The 17390-nt window shown below is 37.3% G+C and overlaps 2 protein-coding genes across 4 annotated transcripts in view; both read right to left on the bottom strand.

Annotated features, from left to right (window-relative positions):
- The window catches only part of LOC132110580 (rho-associated protein kinase 2-like), a 55188-nt gene extending 43994 nt beyond the window's left edge, over positions 1 to 11194 (bottom strand). The window contains exon 1 of one of the 3 annotated variants that reach the window (XR_009424663.1): positions 10328 to 11193. Coding sequence is in view for 2 of the 3 variants with exons in the window: in XM_059517299.1 (XP_059373282.1) it covers positions 10328 to 10426 (99 nt within the window). In the remaining variant the exon portion in view is untranslated. Of the gene's footprint in view, positions 1 to 10327 lie in introns of all 3 variants that reach the window. The other 2 variants (XM_059517299.1, XM_059517300.1) reach the window with 2 other exon arrangements.
- A 2605-nt stretch (positions 11195 to 13799) lies between these two features.
- LOC132111112 (uncharacterized protein C2orf50-like) lies at positions 13800 to 16735 on the bottom strand. The gene is made up of 3 exons (XM_059518282.1): positions 16172 to 16735; positions 15767 to 15806; positions 13800 to 15009 (listed from the first exon to the last, which is right to left on the bottom strand). The coding sequence occupies exons 1-3, from the start codon at positions 16402 to 16404 to the stop codon at positions 14812 to 14814; spliced, it is 471 nt and encodes a 156-aa protein (XP_059374265.1). The 5' UTR covers positions 16405 to 16735; the 3' UTR covers positions 13800 to 14811.
- Positions 16736 to 17390: the final 655 nt, after the last annotated feature.

The following is a 17390-nucleotide window of genomic DNA, read 5'->3' as shown; positions in this document are numbered from 1 at the left end:
GATGTTTCCCCATTCAAAGAGATAGGAATTGCACTTGGATGCCCGAGAGGCGTTTCAAAGATGGCCGTAAAGTGACATGACTTTGGTTTAGTTGTGATGAACGGATTCTTCATATTGCTCTTCATATGTCTCTTTTACCACGTGCATTATTATGATGGTTGTCATTTTTTCTCAAGACAAGAAGTGAATTTATTCAGTCGCAGAATGACTGAACAGGAGACATTTCAGACACGTGCTCCACTTCACTTTATTATCAGGTGCAAGTTAAGCGAGCGCGGACGGTCCTGTGCTCAAAGGCTGCGCGCGCTTCCTTTGTGCGTATCCTTTCATATCAAACTGCGAAATAAACTATGTGCAAGCAGTGTCGTGGTCAGTTAATTCATGGAATTACCAAAAAAGGTGATTAAAGCTGACTTAAACTGTGCATGCATGTAATATATTTTATATATATTATATACAGGATATATTTATATGTATGCACGTCTAGAAATCAGCCCAGCACTGTCTCACTCCGCCACCAAGCAAGCTCAATAACTAACTCTTCATCTGAACGCGCTCTCTTTGAAATAAGAATCGTTGCCATATTTCTTGTTACCATCATTTATTCATCGCTGTCTCGTTTGTATTTGGCCAGTTTGGAGAAAGCCTCACCAAACCTGACCAGCCAGCGTTTGCGATCACGAGAACTTGTGCAAACGCTGATGGGTGACATGAATGCAGATGACTTCAGATTGGTGATGCGGTATTTGCTTTCCCCACAAGATCCATCGCCCAACACTAAATTAATTTGCTGAATGTATAAACTGTATTTTCCCGCGCTCAAATCTGCATATCTAAAGGAAACGCTGTGTTTGAGGTAATTTGTTAATAACCCTAGACTTAGAATTTGCAACTATTACAGTTATTACACTTATATACAAAACTTTTTATTATGCTTGCTATAGAGTTTGTGACGTCACGTGCACTACCGCCGGTGGCAGTAGACAACCGCGGTAGCAACCGACCACCGCGGTGACGCGGTTGTCACGGCAACCGTCCCAGCCCTAAGTAGCAGTGTGCTTTGTTGAATTTACTAGTTTACACATTTTCTTGTTTGAAAATTAGAGTTTTATACTGTAAAATTTACAGTTTGTTTTATAAATTTGACTCTGAAAAAAAAAAATGACTCTGGCAATCACAGCTGCAGAAATTATTTTCTAAAATCTACAGATTTTATTTAGTGTACATCCTGTGGTCTGGTTACGAAGCTCTACATTAAATACATCTTGCTGTGAAGCTCCATTTGCACTCAAATCACTTCTAAAACCACTGTTGGGCAGTTTTCAGTGTGGCTGATGCATTCTGGTATTTTACACAAAGAGGTCTGGTATAAAGAAACCACACTGTCCAAACCTTTCATTTCAGTCACCATTTCTTTTCTAGGAAGGAGGTGTCCATGGAGATCCTTTTGACAACTGAAGATTTTCACAGAAACCACATTTCAGAAACGCAGAACAAGTTATATTTCATTGAAAGATTAGTTCACCCAAAAATACAAATGCTGTCGTCATTTACTCATCATCATGTCATTCCAAACCAACAGACTTCTACCAACAGTGTCTCAGTGAGACACTAAAGGTGAATTTCTCCGGACCAGTTTTAATGAAAATGAACAAAGACTAGGGCGTAGTACATAATACACACTGATATATTATTCAACTTTGAGTCAGACTCAAAAAGTGGATCAGTTGATTCAAAAACCAAATCTTCCAGCCTAGTATTATGATTGTGAATGGAATCAAAAGACTATTTGAAAAGATTTAACTCAAAAAAATAATTTGTTAACAAATACAGTTTGCTTTTTCTACAATGTTTTTTAATGACCATTTCTCTTGTGAACTAGCAGGAAAATTTCATAGCTTTTTTTACAGCATTGTATTGGAAAGCGTGATCAGGATATTTTACAAAATTTTGATTTTTGAGTTCCACACAACAAAGAATGTTTGGAGCAAATTACAAATGTTTTGTGCCTAAAAAGAGAAACTTGTCCCACTTCCGGAGACATATTACAATCTGCCTCCAGCCTTACACACACACACACACACACACACACACACACTACAAAAGCAGAACTTATTGGATTCTCCAGCAAATCAGTAGCTCCTGCTAATGGTGTTGACATGAACAATAAAAGACACAGGATGTTTACAAGAGTATGAGGAGGCCTCATCAGCACAGCATCCAATGCAATTCCATATCCAACATAAAGTGAAGAGTACAGGACCGGTATGGATGTTAGAGGCATGAAATCACATCTTCTCTCCTGCTGCAGAACAGATCCTCTCCAGATGAGACTGAACCTGCTGCAGGCTGATAAGATCCAACAATGACAGCAAACAATAACAGTATCAGGATCCAGCTGGACTCCTGCTTATCCCAGATGTTCCTGGATAAACCTTACAAACACAACAGCTTTCACAGGAGTGTGTGCTCATGTTTTTTCTTCAGTGTGGAAGACGTGCCAGTTGTAACACTACTGCAAGGTACAGGAGCTGAGATCGGTTAGACACCAGCACACAGATAAAGTTACAGTAAGAGTGAGGATTCAGAGACTCCAAGATGTATTTGCGTTTCAGAAGGAAGATGCCTGGTCTGCTTTTATAAAGGATGTTGCTCCGAATCTACACTATGTCGGTAAAATGTTTTAATATTAATGAAATAAGTCTCCTATACTCACCAAGGCTGCAGTTTTTTTTTATCAAAATACTACAGTAAAAACAGAAATGCTGTAAAACATAAAATATATTTTAAAATGTACCTATGATGCAAAGCTGAATTTCAGGAGACATTACTTCAGACCTCAGTGTCACATGATCTTTTAGAAATCATTCTAAAATGCTGATGTAGTGCCTAAGAAACCTTTCTTCATATTAGCAATGTTGAAAACAGTTGTGCTGCTTAATATGTTTCAGGAAACCATGATACATTTCTTCAGGATTCTTTGATGAGTAGAAACTTCAAATGAACAGCAATTACTTAAAATAGACAGATGAGATTTAAAACAATCTAATCTTTACTGTCACAACTTACGATAAAACATTTCTGTTTTTACTTTTCATTTATTATTTTTTTCCTGTGATAGCAGAATTATTTTAACATGTTGATTTGGTGCTCAAAAATATTTCTTATTATCAAATAAGTTGAAAACTGCTTAATATTTTTGTGGAAACTGTGACACATTTTTTAAGATTACTTGATTAATAGAAAGTACAAAAGAACTGCATATAATGCATCCTTGCTGAATAAACATATCAATTAAAAAATATATATATAGCATGAAGAAGAGCATGAATAGAAAAAAGACATAGGTGAAGATTTGTCAAATGTTTTTTTTGTTTTGTTTTTTTGGGACAGGAATCATGTTTTTTTTTCACCTATGACACTTTTGGTTCTGTCGACACAAAAACTCTATAAAAAACCAATAACACCCTTTACATGCTCTAGTTTATTTAGTTTGTCTATAACCAGTGTATTTTGTCTTTAGTTTGTCTATGACCAGTGTATTTTATATGCATGTATCAAAAAAAAATAATAATAACACCCTTTACATGCTCTAGTTTATTTAGTTTGTCTATGACCAGTGTATTTTGTCTTTAGTTTGTCTATAACCAGTGTATTTTGTCTTTAGTTTGTCTATGACCAGTGTATTTTGTATACATGTATCACAGGAAAACGTCTGTATGTCATGCATATTCAGAAAACAATGTCATTTCTAAACAACTGAAAAAATCATTTTTGCATCATTTGGCACTGCCACAATATATATTTGATTCACAAGTGATATTTTCCTTGATGTTTCTTTATCCCCTCCCAAGCTCTTCACTGGCACTGTCATCTCTTTTGTAAACAAGGACACAAATTTTTAATAAAACTGCATTAGGATTAAAGTGTGAAAGATTAAAATTCTGAGATTTAAAAAAAAAAAGGCTACGCATAAAATGGTTTCAAGGGATTTAAAAAGCTTAAAACATACATCATAAAGGCATGATAAAAAAAAAGTTTTAATGCAATGATTCTCAAATTTCAAAATCTCAAATTAAACAAAAAGGAACAAGTATAGGCTAATCGATCCTTTGGGACATATTCTAAGCTAAAGAAATACCTCAATACATGTTTAAAATGAGAATGTTTTATTAAAAGGGAAAATGCACAAAAAAAGTAGCTTATTTGCAAGTTTTATGTTACAAAACACAGGTCTAATGTGAATATGCAGAACAAGGGTGGAATTTGAACACTGTGGTGGTCAGCATCTCTTACCCAGTGCAACCACACAAACTATACAAGCAGACGCTATCCACACAGCTCAAGGGAAGAAGGGAACAGAGATAAGGCCCATCAACATTCCAGGCTACAGCGTGACCGCCAGTTATCTTAGCCAGACTTATTCAGGGTTGCAAAGTGTCTAAAAAACACCCGCAACTGAAACATTCCACTTTGACCCAATCCAGAGCAACACGAGACCTGATTTCCAGGAATAAATAATAGTAGTCTGGTTTTACCGTTAGTCTGGGATTGTGCCCTACAATTATCTGTGTAAGTGTTGCCTTTCTAACAGCCACTAAATAAATGACAGACGGGTTATTCATTAACCTTCCCTCCTGAGCCTGACCTTTGCCCTTTTCTCTCAGACCACACTTCCACCTGGCCATTTTAAAGGAACAATTTTAACTGTTCAATGGTACCAACATGCTGATCATGAAAGATCATTTGTTAAAGATGAAAGAATTTGTGTTAAAGCGACTATTATGTAGTTACTGTTATATACAGTTTTTTTTTTCTGTTTGATGACTTCATTTAAAAAAAATTTTTGTTGTTGCTTATTTGTCATTATTGTTAGTTATTTGTTGTGTTGTGATGTTAAGAGCTCATCATTTTACATTTGTTGATTGTGTTCTTCAGGTTAGTGCGTCAAGTGTTGAGTTCTAAAGTATGTTCAGCAGTGTAGAACTATAGCTTACATTTATTTGTTTTGAAAGGATGATTGTTATCCTCTTTACAAACATAGCATGGTTCACTTAACCTATTAAGTGTCCTATAAGACTATATAGTACATTTGACTATCATATCAAGAAATGAATTTATTGAGGCAAATAAAAGTTTACTGAACAAGAAATCTTTTGTTGGCTTCATGTATATATTGGATGAACAAGACATTTTGCATTTAGTGAACAAACTAATTCAAATTGACAAAATGCATTAGTTTTACTTAGTACAATTATTAAAACAATAGCTGAGAGTAGGGCTGGACGATTAATCGAAAAGTAATCGAAACCGAAATTTAGAACCTCTAACCGACGTAATTTTCCCATGTTGGTTATTTCAATTATTTCCTGTTAATACAAGTTCCCCCTTAAAAGCGTGTGTAGCCACATGATTCTGCCCCGTCCAGTCAGTGGCATAAAAGCAAAACACGGAGTTGAACGCCGGTTCAACACATAGTGATGACGCGTGAGCGGTGAGCCTTGAGTCTTCACTAAACTTTGTCAGTTGTATTTGTTTTATGGTTTGGACATTTAAGTGATTAGACGATTGAATGTGTATTATTATATCGAGCTACCATGTTCGCGCAGCTGCATTGTGGCACGAAAACTCATAGCTGTGAAGATCGCGCGCACAGAGGAACGCAGTTGTCAGCGCTGTCCTGTGATTTATCACTAAAGTATCTTAGAATCTCAAAACCTTTTATAGCATATTTTTTCTACATTTGAAGGAACTAGGCTATTTACAACCCCCAGCTTCACAATAATATAGAGACGGTATGACTAATTCACACACGCAATCACTCTGGTACTGTTTACCTTTAATCTTTATTTATCTCTTACACTGAGCAATAATATGTAAGAAATGTTACGAACATAGATAAAATAACTGCTGATAGTGAGCTATGATCGTTCTTTCAATAGGAAAAAATATCCCACCTTTAATAGTCGATCTCAACCGTCTGGCTGAAGCCAGTCTAAAAAGACGCTCAGGACAGTTGACAGAACGCTGCTGCATGTCGACACGAAAGCGTATCATTTTCACGTGTTATTAAGCCTTGTCACTTGCAAATATAACCATTCAAAAGACTTTAAAGCATTCAAACACAAGACGCGGAAAAGCTGAACTGAGTGGCTGGTTACTCGCCAGCTGTGCTCGGTGCGCACGCAGAGAGAGAGCCGCATCTCACAGACAGCAACACTGAACCGACCTCTCCTTTGCAAAGTTTTCCTTTAAGTTCCTCCTGCACCTCAACGAACAAAAACAAATCGCAGTTTAAACAAACAGAAAAGGATGTGTAAGAGCCCACTTCAGCACCGCGGTGTTCTGCTGTTCAGGGCTCACGCAGAGAGAGGCTCTTGCTCTTGTACCGACAAATACATAAAAAATATGTGAAAATACCCGTCTTGGATAGTATGTTCGCAAAAAACTGTCAGTTATGTCTTAAGTTAAAGTAAACAGTTGAGAAAAAAATTGTATGTGTATTATATTGGATGCATTCATTGTCTCTTAAAGTGACCGCGCCTTAAGTGACCGCGGCTTGGGTGCCGCATTGCATTCTGGGACGTGGCGATGTTAATGAACAAATAAACAGAACGAACATACAGATTAAATACTTTCAAACAGGGCCCACTGGTACAACCTGAACCGGGCCCCGCAAACCCCAACTATGGCCCTATTTACCTTACAAACCTTGTAAGTGAACTATGAGGGCCAAAAAACTAAACAGAAACAAAATAATCGTTCATTAATCGTAATCGAGGTAAAATGTTCAATTAATCGAGGTTTTGACTTTAGGCCATAATCGTCCAGCCCTAGCTGAGAGAACTTAGAAGTTGCCTAGAAATATTACGTTTTCTCAATAATTAATTTTTTACAGTGTGTGTTTTTTTTTTTACATCTCCAATTGCTGCTCTTTAGCAGGAATATTACATCATCTTCAGGTGAAGTGGAGAAATCCGCTATCTGGAATGTTGGAGCAGTTGACATTTCTGAATTTTCAGTTCAACAGGTCACCTCTGGATTAGAATACTGTAAACAATCCACAGTAAGTGCATTTACATGCATGTTAAAAGTTTGATTTCCATCCATTTTGATTTATTCATGCATATGTTCCATTTTTATTTTTTTTTAATAATGCAACTATCCAACCTTCTAGTGAAACAAAACTAGACTTCTAGACTTCTCTTGGCTGGTGTATGCTAGACTTCTCCAATAAATTTGTCATCATGAACCCAGCCCATTTCGTACAATAGACTGCAAGCTTGCATTCAGATCTGCCTTCACTCTATTAAACAACCAATGGATCGAACCAAGTGTATTGATCTGTTGCTACATCCGTAACATTTAAATGTCATTTAAACACTTTAGTCTAAACTGAAATCATACCAGTCTGTTTTTAAGGTTTGACTAGACCTAAATGCAGCATGTAGCTGTGATTTGTACAGCATCTATACACATTTACTGGACTACAATTGGCCATAGTGTTGTGCACCTGCTCTAAAAGACAGAGGTAATGCACAACAATACGTAATCTTTCTGTAGGGTTAAAAGTGGCCAGAGCTAGTGGCAATATGACCGCATAGTAATCACAGTAAAAAAGGATTACATTACTTCATAAATAGGAAAAATTGCCTTTGGAAACATACCTGGAAAATTCCAAAAGTTCCTGATGAATCCACTTGGCATCACTCTTCCAAACACACAGACTGGTCAAAGCAGGTATAATCTCAGGCTGAAATACTTGATTTAAAGACTTGAAATCAATCATATTATACTGGATAACTGACAGTAATCAGTTTAAGCTATAATTAATGACAATTTAAAGAGTTCACAAGGGGGTGAAAGCAAAGAGAGTATTTGTATTTTTGTGGATAAGAAATGTTTGCATTCTTAACTTCTTATTGGAAGTAAGTTCATATATGCCTCTAACGGAATGGAAATATCAGTGTGATGTGTTTTCTAGAAGCATCTCGTTACAGCTAAACACTCTCACACAGAGCTATCTCCTGCCCTGAGCTAAACCAGAGAGGAACTTGAGCTATAAATGGCAGAGAGAAAGAAAGAAAGAGAGTGAAGCCTGTTCACTCCCACTCACTGCTTCCTACTTCTCCTCTGCTCATCTCCTCCTCAGGAAACACACACATTCTTCATTGGTGGAGAAACTCTGTCACCAGCACTCTCAATATGGACAGCACACACCTCCTTGATAAACATACACACTGATTCTCTCAGAAAGGATGAACTATATCTTTCTATCAGATATCTGCTCAGAATTTAGACCAAACTCGGGCCCAGACAGAGTTAGTCAAATCATGCTTCAAGTGTCTGCTGAGTATTGTTTGGTTTTGGACCAGATTAACTTTAATCAGTCACATAGATCTGTTATGCCATTTTACATACAGTTTATGCATGCAGGAACATTCAGTACCAAAAGAACTGCCTCCTTGACTACCTCAAATGAATCACTTCACTTACTATAAGCAATAAGTTTCACATCTACTTTATACATCTGCTATGAAGTTCAAACATGCATACTTAAAGCTAGCATAATTATTCTGATTTAAAACACTCTTTAAAACACTGTTTTGGCAAGCAAATAGTTTCTTATCCAAAATCATAAGTAATCTATTAATAAGGTGGTTTCCCTGAACAGTGAACACTGTTGTTCTGTCAAATCATGAATGTTAGTTTATGCATCACAACCTGCCCAACACAACAACGCTGACTCAACCAATGGGAAGAGTTTGGGGTGGGACAAGGGCTACGTTTACACTAGTGTGTTTTCGTTTTAAAATGCTTAACTACTCCATAGTTTTCGACCCTCCAAAATGGAGACTTTCGAAAACGTTCCAGACCCACTCAAAACTCAGGGGTTGCATTTCAGTGTAAACGCTTCCCAGATTCGCTCTGCGTATTCTTGACAACCGTGTAAACAAAAACATCATGCTCACTGTGGTACCTGCATGAATGGTCATGTGACATGCTTTTTCGGTTGTGTTCACCAAGGCTGCATTAATTTTATCATAAAAACTATGGTACAAATATGGTAAAACATTGAAAAATACGGATAAATAATATTAGAATTTAAAAAGAATGCTATTTTAATACATTTTAAATGAAATTTATTCATGTGATGGTGAATCCGAATTTTCAACAGCCATAAATCCAGACTTCCTTGTCGCCTTCTAATATGCTGATTTGGTCCATAATTAAATTTCTTATTACTATCAATATAAAAAAAAAACAGTTGTGCTGCTTAATATTTAATAGAACACATATATATATATATATATATATATATAAACCCCAAACTTTTACACAGTAAACACTGCATAGAGAGCATACAAAAATTGTACATTTTAGCTCAAATACATTTCATTTGCTATAATTAATTTTATACCGCTATATCACATAAATATCACCATTATAAGGGCTATCCAGCTCTCTAATAGTTTCAGTCATTTAAAAAGCATGTGTCAAGCATTACAAATAATTTATACTGCTTTCAAACTAAATTATTCATAATCATAGACCTCTAAAAGAAACTTTTTAAATAATTTTAATTTATAATACGTTTTGTTTTTGCACTTCTCTGTTTGATAGTTGTCAGATTTATCTAACTTCTGGCATTCTGCATATCTTGTGTTTTCGTCAATAGCTAGGTCAGACATAAACAGATTGACAAGCTCGCCAAATATGATCACTTGGCACTAACTGAACTGTACATGTTCCCACACACACAAAAAAGGATGGGCATGAAACTTTCATCTATAAATACACAAAAGGAAAAAAAAAATCTATGCATCTGTAAATATTCCTGCTCTTAGAAATGTCCCATACCTTCACCTGCAGGCCAGTTAATAGCAGTCTACTTCCAGAACAAAAACAAGCCATCAACAGCAGGAAGGGGGAATTACGAAATTGTCATGTTGCAGGCCAACAATATTACTATATTTGGAGCGAGGCAACATATGAACTCAGAACTTGACGTAGCAGAGTTATTCAAATATGGCAAGTGTACGTGAGAATAGTTTTATACGCGGAGACTGGGACTTGAGATCATCCACAAGTTACTGACAAGGAAAGAAGAGGGGCAATGTTTATGTACAAATACCGAGGATATTACAAGAGACATCAACGTGCACACTGAGCTTCCTCACAGTTGTCTGTAACGTTCACTAGACACTCGTTTCTGCAATGCAACATCGCGGTTAGGCTGTTGCTGTTTCTTTTTTCTCTGTCACTAGGCAACGGATCTTCGAGGCGTATTAAACATTCATGAAAAAGGACGGGGAACTTAACTTACCAGCAAACTTTCCAAGTTGATCGCAGACCGCGGCTCTTTGAGCATGGCTTCCAGTTTTCTCAACCGGGTTTCCATCCTTCTCTCCGCTCCTAGCGACATTTTTGCTTTGTCCTGGCGCCAGTCTGAGCAATGATGAGCGATCTGCCCAACTTTTCTGGTTCACATTAAAGATACAAGATCTTATTTCAAGTTGTCGAGCAGCGGGCCTAGACAGCCTCCGACTCGCCGCCCTCCAAAAAGTACCCCGTGCTTGTCCAGAATAAAGCGGACCAAAAAAATAATAATCCAATGGGAACAATTGAGGTTTTCCAAACTTTCCCCCTCAAAACAATCTATGAAGTGGCTACTTTAAACAATTGAGCCGAATCAAACTTCTCATCCTTCAGTGCGAGCGTACCGTTAATGGCGCGATAAAGTTTTAATTTTGAGAGGATTCAGCAGCAGGGCGTTTTCTGGGCGCCCCTCTCCTCTCCTCCCCGCCTCTCTCCTCTCTCCTCCCTCCCCTTGTCTCGTCTCTCTCCCCCTCTCTCGGACGCCCCGGACTGGCTGAGCCTGACTTCAAATCTTCCCCAATTCATAAACAACGTCGCTGTTGTTCAAAGACGAGCATATGTTGGAGTCGAACAGAGCACAAACTCCAACGCATTCCTGCAACACACTAAATTGCGACGTGAAAAGGAACCGGCGCGTTTTATATGTATTATTAATGATTCCTGATAAAGTTAGTTATTTTAAGTTACTCGCAAGAGCTTTCCTCAAGTGTCTCCACATGTCGTTGGTGGATTAGGTCTCTCGCGCCAGTCCGGCGGATCAGTTCTTTCGGTGTTCCTGCAGGTAGCTCGAGTTCGTTTCTCTGACATCAACTAGCGATGTCCGATTCGTGAGCGAATCGGTCTTTTGACTCGGACATTTTTAAATGAATCAGTTGATCTGAATCACAAAAACGATTGGTCCAAACGATTCGCCTTGAGCGGTTCTCGAGTTAACAACAAATACATTTACATTTAGTTAATTATCAGACGCTTTTATTAAAAGCGACTTACAAATTAAGACAATATAAGCAATCGAAACCAACAAAAGGGCAATAATATGTAAGTGCTGTGACAAGTCTCGGTTAGCCTAATGCACATAGCAAAACGTAATAAATAAAAATAAAACAGGAAGATAGAATAGAAAAAACATTTTAAAAAATCTGATGATAAGGCTTTTTTAATAAAACAAGTAGTAATAATACAAATAGAACAGAAAAAGCAAGTGTTAGAGGGTCGAGTGTTTTTTTAGAATTAGAATAGATGGTGCTAGAGTTCAAATGCTAGAGGGTAAAATGATTCCATAGATAACAGATGATTCAGTCAGAACATTGATTTTAAGTTCTAATTACTACATTCAAATCGAATGGAAACTCGTGAAACTGCAATATAAGCCAAAAAACGTGCCTAAATATTGCTCATCTGAAGATTTTACAGTGGGCAGTATGCCAGATATCAGGAATAACGTGATGACGCAAGTTCGTCATGACGTAAAATAATTGTTGAATCGTTTATGTAAATGATTCTTTGAAATGAGTTGTTCAAAACAACCGATTCGCTGAAATGAATCCACCACTAACGACCGCGACAACAGCAGTCTTTACCCATAAGCCTCTCTTCTCTCTGTCTCGCCCACGATCGGCGGCACATAGGATAATGCAAATATCCTCCGGTGGATATCATTCTATCACTGAAGAATCGCAGAACACCACTAGGCTTTTAGTTTTACTCCACATCATTTCTAAACACAATGTTTATGCTGTACTGAGCGTGAGTTGACTGAACTGAGTGGGAAATGAGACGTGACTGAACACAGGATGTTGAAATCACCACAATGACTCATGTTGCTGCAGACAGAGCGGAGTACATTGTAAATCGTCGTTTTATTTATTATAAATTAAAATGTATTATATTTGTTAATTTATTAGGTGAATCAAATAAAGATATGATTTCTGAAGTTTTTGAATTAAAAGAAAATGCAGTTGATCTTCCTTAATGGCCTATTGGTTTATTCATAAAATACAGAGTAGTAGAGGCCCTTATGAATTTATTCTAGAATCAATTTTGAAGTAGCACGAGGAACACTAAGGCAGCAAAACCTAATGAAGAGGGTAACAGTGACCTCTTGTATTTGCAACTATATTATGAAGTAAAAGTTTACTTGTTGATATTGGCAACTTCTTCCACTAGAGGGCGCGTTTTATAATGGAACACTCATGAGAAATAACCTGACTGTAAAAATTTCACAAATTGAGTTGGTGTCTAGCAAGATTAAATTTTAAGTTTAAGTCTGGCCAAAGATATGGCTTGTGCCATTTCCCAACCACATTTCTATGTAATTTTCTATTTAAGGTCAAAGAAAAAAATAAGAAAAATATATATGAACGTATTTTGAAATCTATTTTGACTGTGATCACACATTTGTGGCCGAAAAGAAGGCACACATCGTCGCTGTTTAAAATGGGAAAAACTTTATTGGAATATAATTTGGCAATATAGTTTTTTTTTAAACACTATAAATGTAGAAGTTCTTGGCAAAATATTCCAGTTCTAATCTTCCTAATATTCCATAGATAAAATGTCTGAATTGGCTAGGACTATTTGTAAACTGTGAAGAATTATCTGACACATCTTTTTCTTGAGATGCAAACAAATCTAACCCTTTCAAGTACAGAAAAATAAATATTTCTGATCTAGGAATTTTAATCCAGTTCTGTAACTAACTTGCATTTATATGCTGAAGAGTAACTGGGTTCATCTAGAAAAAAAAATGAATATGCAATAGTATATTCTAAAAACGGTCATCTTTACTGCCTTCCCCAGCATATTACAGTACTCTTAAAAGAGATGCATTTTCAATGTCAAAACAAAATCTAATATAAAAAAAAATGCTCTCAACACACTGTCAAAACAAACAACAAACACACGCATACATACACAGATTGGCAGCTGGTATTTAGGCTGTCCAGAGAAAAAAATACATCCAAAAAACTAATTGTCACCCACTGAACACTCTTAAAGGGTTAGTTCACCCAAATATTAAAATTATGTTATTAATGACTCACCCTCATGTCGTTCCAAACCTGTAAGACCTCCGTTCATCTTCAGAACACAGTTTAAGATATTTTAGATTTAGTCAGAGAGCTTTCTGTCCCTCCATTGAAAATGTATGTACGGTATGCTGTCCATGTCCAGAAAGGTAATAAAAACATCATTAAAGTAGTCCATGTGACATCAGAGGGTCAGTTCGAATTTTTTGAAGCATTGCAAAATAGCAAATAGCAAAACCTACAACTTTATTCAGCATTGTCTTCTCTTCCAGGTCTGTTGTGAGTGTGTTCACAGCAGTTTAGTGATATCTGGTTCACGAACGAATCATTCGATGTAACCAGATCTTCTTGAACCAGTTCACCAAATCGGACTGAATCATTTGAAATGAACCGTTTCTGTCAGACGTGTCTGATTCAAGAACCGAGGAGCTGATGATACTGCGCATGTGTGATTCAGCGTGAAGCAGACTGACACACAGAGCGTCTGAGCCGAACTGATTCTTTTGGTGATTGATTCGGAAATGATTCTGTGCTAATGTTATGAGCGTGGGTAAACCGAAGGCTTGAATGAAGGGCAATCATCGCCAATGACGTCATTACGTTGAGCACAAAAGAACCAGTGAACTGTCCGAAAGAACCGGTTTGTGGAAAAGAACCGAACTTCCCATCACTACTGGTGATCCGAAAACCGATGCAACCGGTTCTTGACTCGAGAACGAGTCAATCTTTCGTTCGTTATCTGGCTCGGCTCTGTGTTCATCTTCAGTTCTCTCTTAACAGCAGTTAAACGTTAAAAAAGTTCACAGCTTAAGTAATTTGTCGATTAATGCTTATTGGAGATGCAAACCGTTTCAAACGATTCAGTTCGATTTGGTGAACTGGTTCAAGAAGATCCGGTTACATCGAGTGATTCGTTCGTGAACCGGATATCACTAAACTGCAGTGCTGTGAACGTGCTCACAACAGACCCGGAACAGAAGACAATGCCTAATAAAGTCGTAGTTTTTGCTATTTTTGGACTAAAATGTATTTTCGATGCTTCAAAAAATTCGAACTGACCCTCTGATGTCACATGGATTACTTTGATGATGTTTTTCTTACCTTTCTGGACATGGACAGTATACCGTACACACAGTTTCAATGGAGGGACAGAAAGCTCTCGGACTAAATCTAAAATATCTTAAACTGTGTTTCTGAAGATGAACGGAGGTCTTACGGGTTTGGAATGACATGAGGGTGAGTCATTAATGACATAATTTTAATATTTGGGTGAACTAACCCTTTAAGTTTGTCTAAGTATATAGGTAAAGGTAAGACAAACAGAACAACCCAAGGGAAGATATAGAGACTAATCTCAGCTACTACACTAGAGGGTGTTTTGAACACATCCTGTGCCTGGTGAACCTCAGCAGGGTTGCATCTCTGGATTCCTTTTGGCCTTGCGGTGGTTCGCTGTCAGGGTTAGCAGATTGTCCAGGCGAATCAGCTCTTTGCCTAACTCAGTATACAGGCCGCTGCCGAACATTTGGTTAGTGGTGTTTGGGACTCTGTCTGAGTATAAAGACACAGAGCTGGGAAGAGGAGCTTCTGTACGTGGATGACCCTGTGAGAGTGCCAAGGGAAATACAACTAAATTAACATAAAAATGCAGCTTGAGGTACTCCATCATGAACACATGAAAAAATGAAGATGAATGATAGCTTTAATTCAATATATATAATAAATGCTTCATAAAGCACCTAAAGCATGGACTGAAAGCACTATAAAAATCATTTTTTATCATTATTGATATGGCTGGTCATGTGAACACAAAGTCTGACCAGTCCCATGACTTTACTGAATGCATTAATTTTTTATTATTGTATTCATTAACACCACAGTCAAAACTGTCATATTCTGAATTATCATTACTATTTGTTTTTGAGTATTAACTGATTTAATTTAAAATGCAATTCAGTCATGTGATGGCAAGGCTGAATTTTCAGTTGTCATTACTCCAGTCTACAGCATTACATGATCCTTCCAAATCATTCTAGTTTGCCGATTTGGTGCTCTAGAAACCATGATGTTGTTTTCTGATAAATAAACAGCTCAAAAGAACAGGATTTATTTGAATTGTTAATCTTTTGTAACCATAAATGTTTGCACTTTTGATCAATTTAATCCATCCTTGCTGAGAAAAAAAAGTACATTATTTTTTAAAAATCTGACTGATTCCAAACCTTTAAACAGTATTTTATATTTGCATTATGTTAATTAAATTTACATTTTAACAATACTGCAAGAAAACTTACAGTAATATTTCAGAGTAACAGTTCTGAATCATTGGCAATAAAAGGGTTGATAAAAGGGTCTCTTACCAGTTGGTCAAAGTTCATCAGGAAACTCCAGTTCTTCTCCCTGTCATAAAACAACCATTAAGTATTTTACATCATGATATTCTCCAGACCAAACGATGCAATAAATGATTTAGATTGTGATTGTTTTATTATATGACGGTGGTTTTGTGTACAGTAACTACGGCTATAAACAGTAGTTTTAGTTGTTGAAGAACAAGAGATGAGTAACCGTAACGTACACCGTCTAGGGGGCGCCTGGTCAACCACAATCCAGCCCGTATCAAATAACGAGTCAAACAATGCCACATTTAAGAGGTGAAAGAAAAGATTAGTAACGTAACTCCAGAGAAAGTGAGAAACAAACCAGCAAATCCACGACAGTTCTAAAAAAGTGAATACCATTTTCTTACCATATCGTTTTCTTACCATTCTTTCACACCGGTTCGCTCTGCGAGCACAAACTCTCTCCAAACCTGGTCCTGCTTTACCGGATCTCGGGTATCATCGTCCTGCGCCGGTTTGTCACCGGTGTTTCGTGTCCTGACCGCTGAATGCTTGAACACTGAGACCGAGGACTGAGAAGCGAGAGGACCATTCGGTCGATCCGGTAAACGGTACCCAGCTGAAGTAGCGCGCCGCGAGTTTACTTTCCTATCCATCACTTAGTCCTTGAACTCGTCAGTCAAACACAAATATATTTTAAGCCACTGTAAAGTCCATTTTTACCTATTTAGCCACTTGACTTAAACTGCTGCCTCAAAGTAAGGGATTTTCTTTTTAGCAAACCTCCCTGTCTTGCTCTAAAGTGGATGGACGTGTCGCGCGCGCCAGTTTCAGCAATCACAACACGCGAGCTGCTGCTGCTGTCGCCCGGGTGCGCGGAGAGATTGGCTCTTGTTTACCCGGAATGTTTCCCCGGGAGACAGCCGGGCGATGCTGGGATACTCTCTCAAAGCTTTTGTTTATTCACGAGGAGGCGAGACATCCGCTGCCTGCAACTATGAGAGCAAATTAGTATTACAAAAGCCAAAGACTGACAGACTGGTGACATAACAACGCACGTGGGCCTTCATAAAAGAACCCAGCTGTTCAAATATGAGAGTAAACACTCACAAACTCTAACATATTAGTTTTCCTTATAATGTCCTTGCATGCGACAGAAAAACAGTAACATAACCTGTTTAATTTTATGTCAGTAATTAATTCATCCAAAGCTGCAGTTTTGGACTTGACTTTGCAATGAGAACAAAAATTTAGACCTTCTCAAAATAAAAATTATGCCCAGAAGATTCCTCTGCACAGAGGTAGAGAGTGATACAAACCTTTTCCCAAACAATATTGAATTGTTACATGGTGACATTTGACCTCTAAACTAGAGGCTATACTTTGATCAGCTCTGTTGTCCCAAGGAAATACTGTGTAAAAGTTATAAAAAAAAGAAAATATATTTTTTACGTTTTTGACCAGTATTTAACTAGATTATTGTGATGCTTCAATCCGGTGTTTGAAAAATAAAATCTTTTCATTACTATGCAATGTTTCTTAAATATTATTAGAGGTGTCAGTTTGGATGACTAAGAAGTCTTTGACTTCATTTTAATTTTATGGGATATTTTTCTTGTTTTCCTGTTGCCCTAAAGGTGGC

The sequence above is a fragment of the Carassius carassius genome, chromosome 30 (genome assembly GCF_963082965.1).
Source record: "Carassius carassius chromosome 30, fCarCar2.1, whole genome shotgun sequence".
Taxonomy (NCBI): domain Eukaryota; kingdom Metazoa; phylum Chordata; class Actinopteri; order Cypriniformes; family Cyprinidae; genus Carassius; species Carassius carassius.
The sequence above is the reverse complement of the archived record's forward strand: the minus strand, read 5'-3'. Positions and strand labels throughout refer to the sequence as shown.

Coding starts and splice junctions, on each gene's coding strand:
- LOC132111112 (XM_059518282.1), bottom strand. CDS start 16,404: ATGGATAGGAAAGTAAACTCGCGGCGCGCTACTTCAGCTGGGTACCGT. Junction 15,807..16,171: donor CGAACCGGTGTGAAAGAATG/GTAAGAAAACGA, acceptor GTTTTATGACAG/GGAGAAGAACTGGAGTTTCC. Junction 15,010..15,766: donor TGATGAACTTTGACCAACTG/GTAAGAGACCCT, acceptor GCACTCTCACAG/GGTCATCCACGTACAGAAGC.